This window comes from Fulmarus glacialis, unplaced genomic scaffold, assembly GCF_000690835.1.
Source record: "Fulmarus glacialis isolate BGI_N327 unplaced genomic scaffold, ASM69083v1 scaffold18824, whole genome shotgun sequence".
NCBI lineage: Eukaryota > Metazoa > Chordata > Aves > Procellariiformes > Procellariidae > Fulmarus > Fulmarus glacialis.
The window spans coordinates 2,236-2,726 of record NW_009206293.1 but is presented as its reverse complement, the minus strand read 5'-3'; the positions used below and the strand labels follow the sequence as shown (position 1 = coordinate 2,726).

At 68.0% G+C, this 491-nt stretch overlaps 1 protein-coding gene across 1 annotated transcript in view; it reads left to right on the top strand.

The window, feature by feature from the left end:
• Window positions 1-491, top strand: part of LOC104075261 (alpha-mannosidase 2x-like) — a gene marked incomplete at its 5' end in the record, with an annotated part of 4,355 nt that overhangs the window by 1,631 nt on the left and 2,233 nt on the right. The window contains 2 exons of the mRNA XM_009575703.1: window positions 12-166; window positions 272-413. Of these exons, the coding sequence (XP_009573998.1) occupies window positions 12-166; window positions 272-413 (297 nt within the window). The remainder of the gene's footprint in view (window positions 1-11; window positions 167-271; window positions 414-491) is intronic.

Sequence of the window (491 nt, the reverse complement as noted above, 5' to 3'; positions counted from 1 at the left end):
GTGAGGCCCAGCCCCTCACTGCCTGCCCGCAGGGGTGGAGGGCCTGTCCCTGGACGTGTCTTGCCTGGTGGACATCCGTGACCACATCAACAAGGAGCTGGCTCTGCGCTTCAGCACTGACATCGAGAGTGATGACACCTTCTTCACGGACCTCAACGGTTTCCAGGTATCTGGCAGCCTGGGGAGGGACAGCAGCTGCCCACGGGGGGACGGTGCCCTGCCACCCCAGTGGCGGAGCCTCCCCCAGCTGCTGACCTCTGTCCCTTGGCAGATCCAGCTCCGCAGGTACCAGCAGAAGCTGCCGCTGCAGGCCAACTTCTACCCCATGCCAGCCATGGCCTACATCCAGGACACGCAGAGCCGCCTGACGCTGCACACAGCCCAAGCCCTGGGGGTCTCCAGCCTTGGCAGCGGTGAGCCGGCCCCCCCGGGGGCCGTAGGGCTGTACCTCAGGGGGCCTGCCGCAGGGCCGGGGGTGCCCTTGGCGGGGG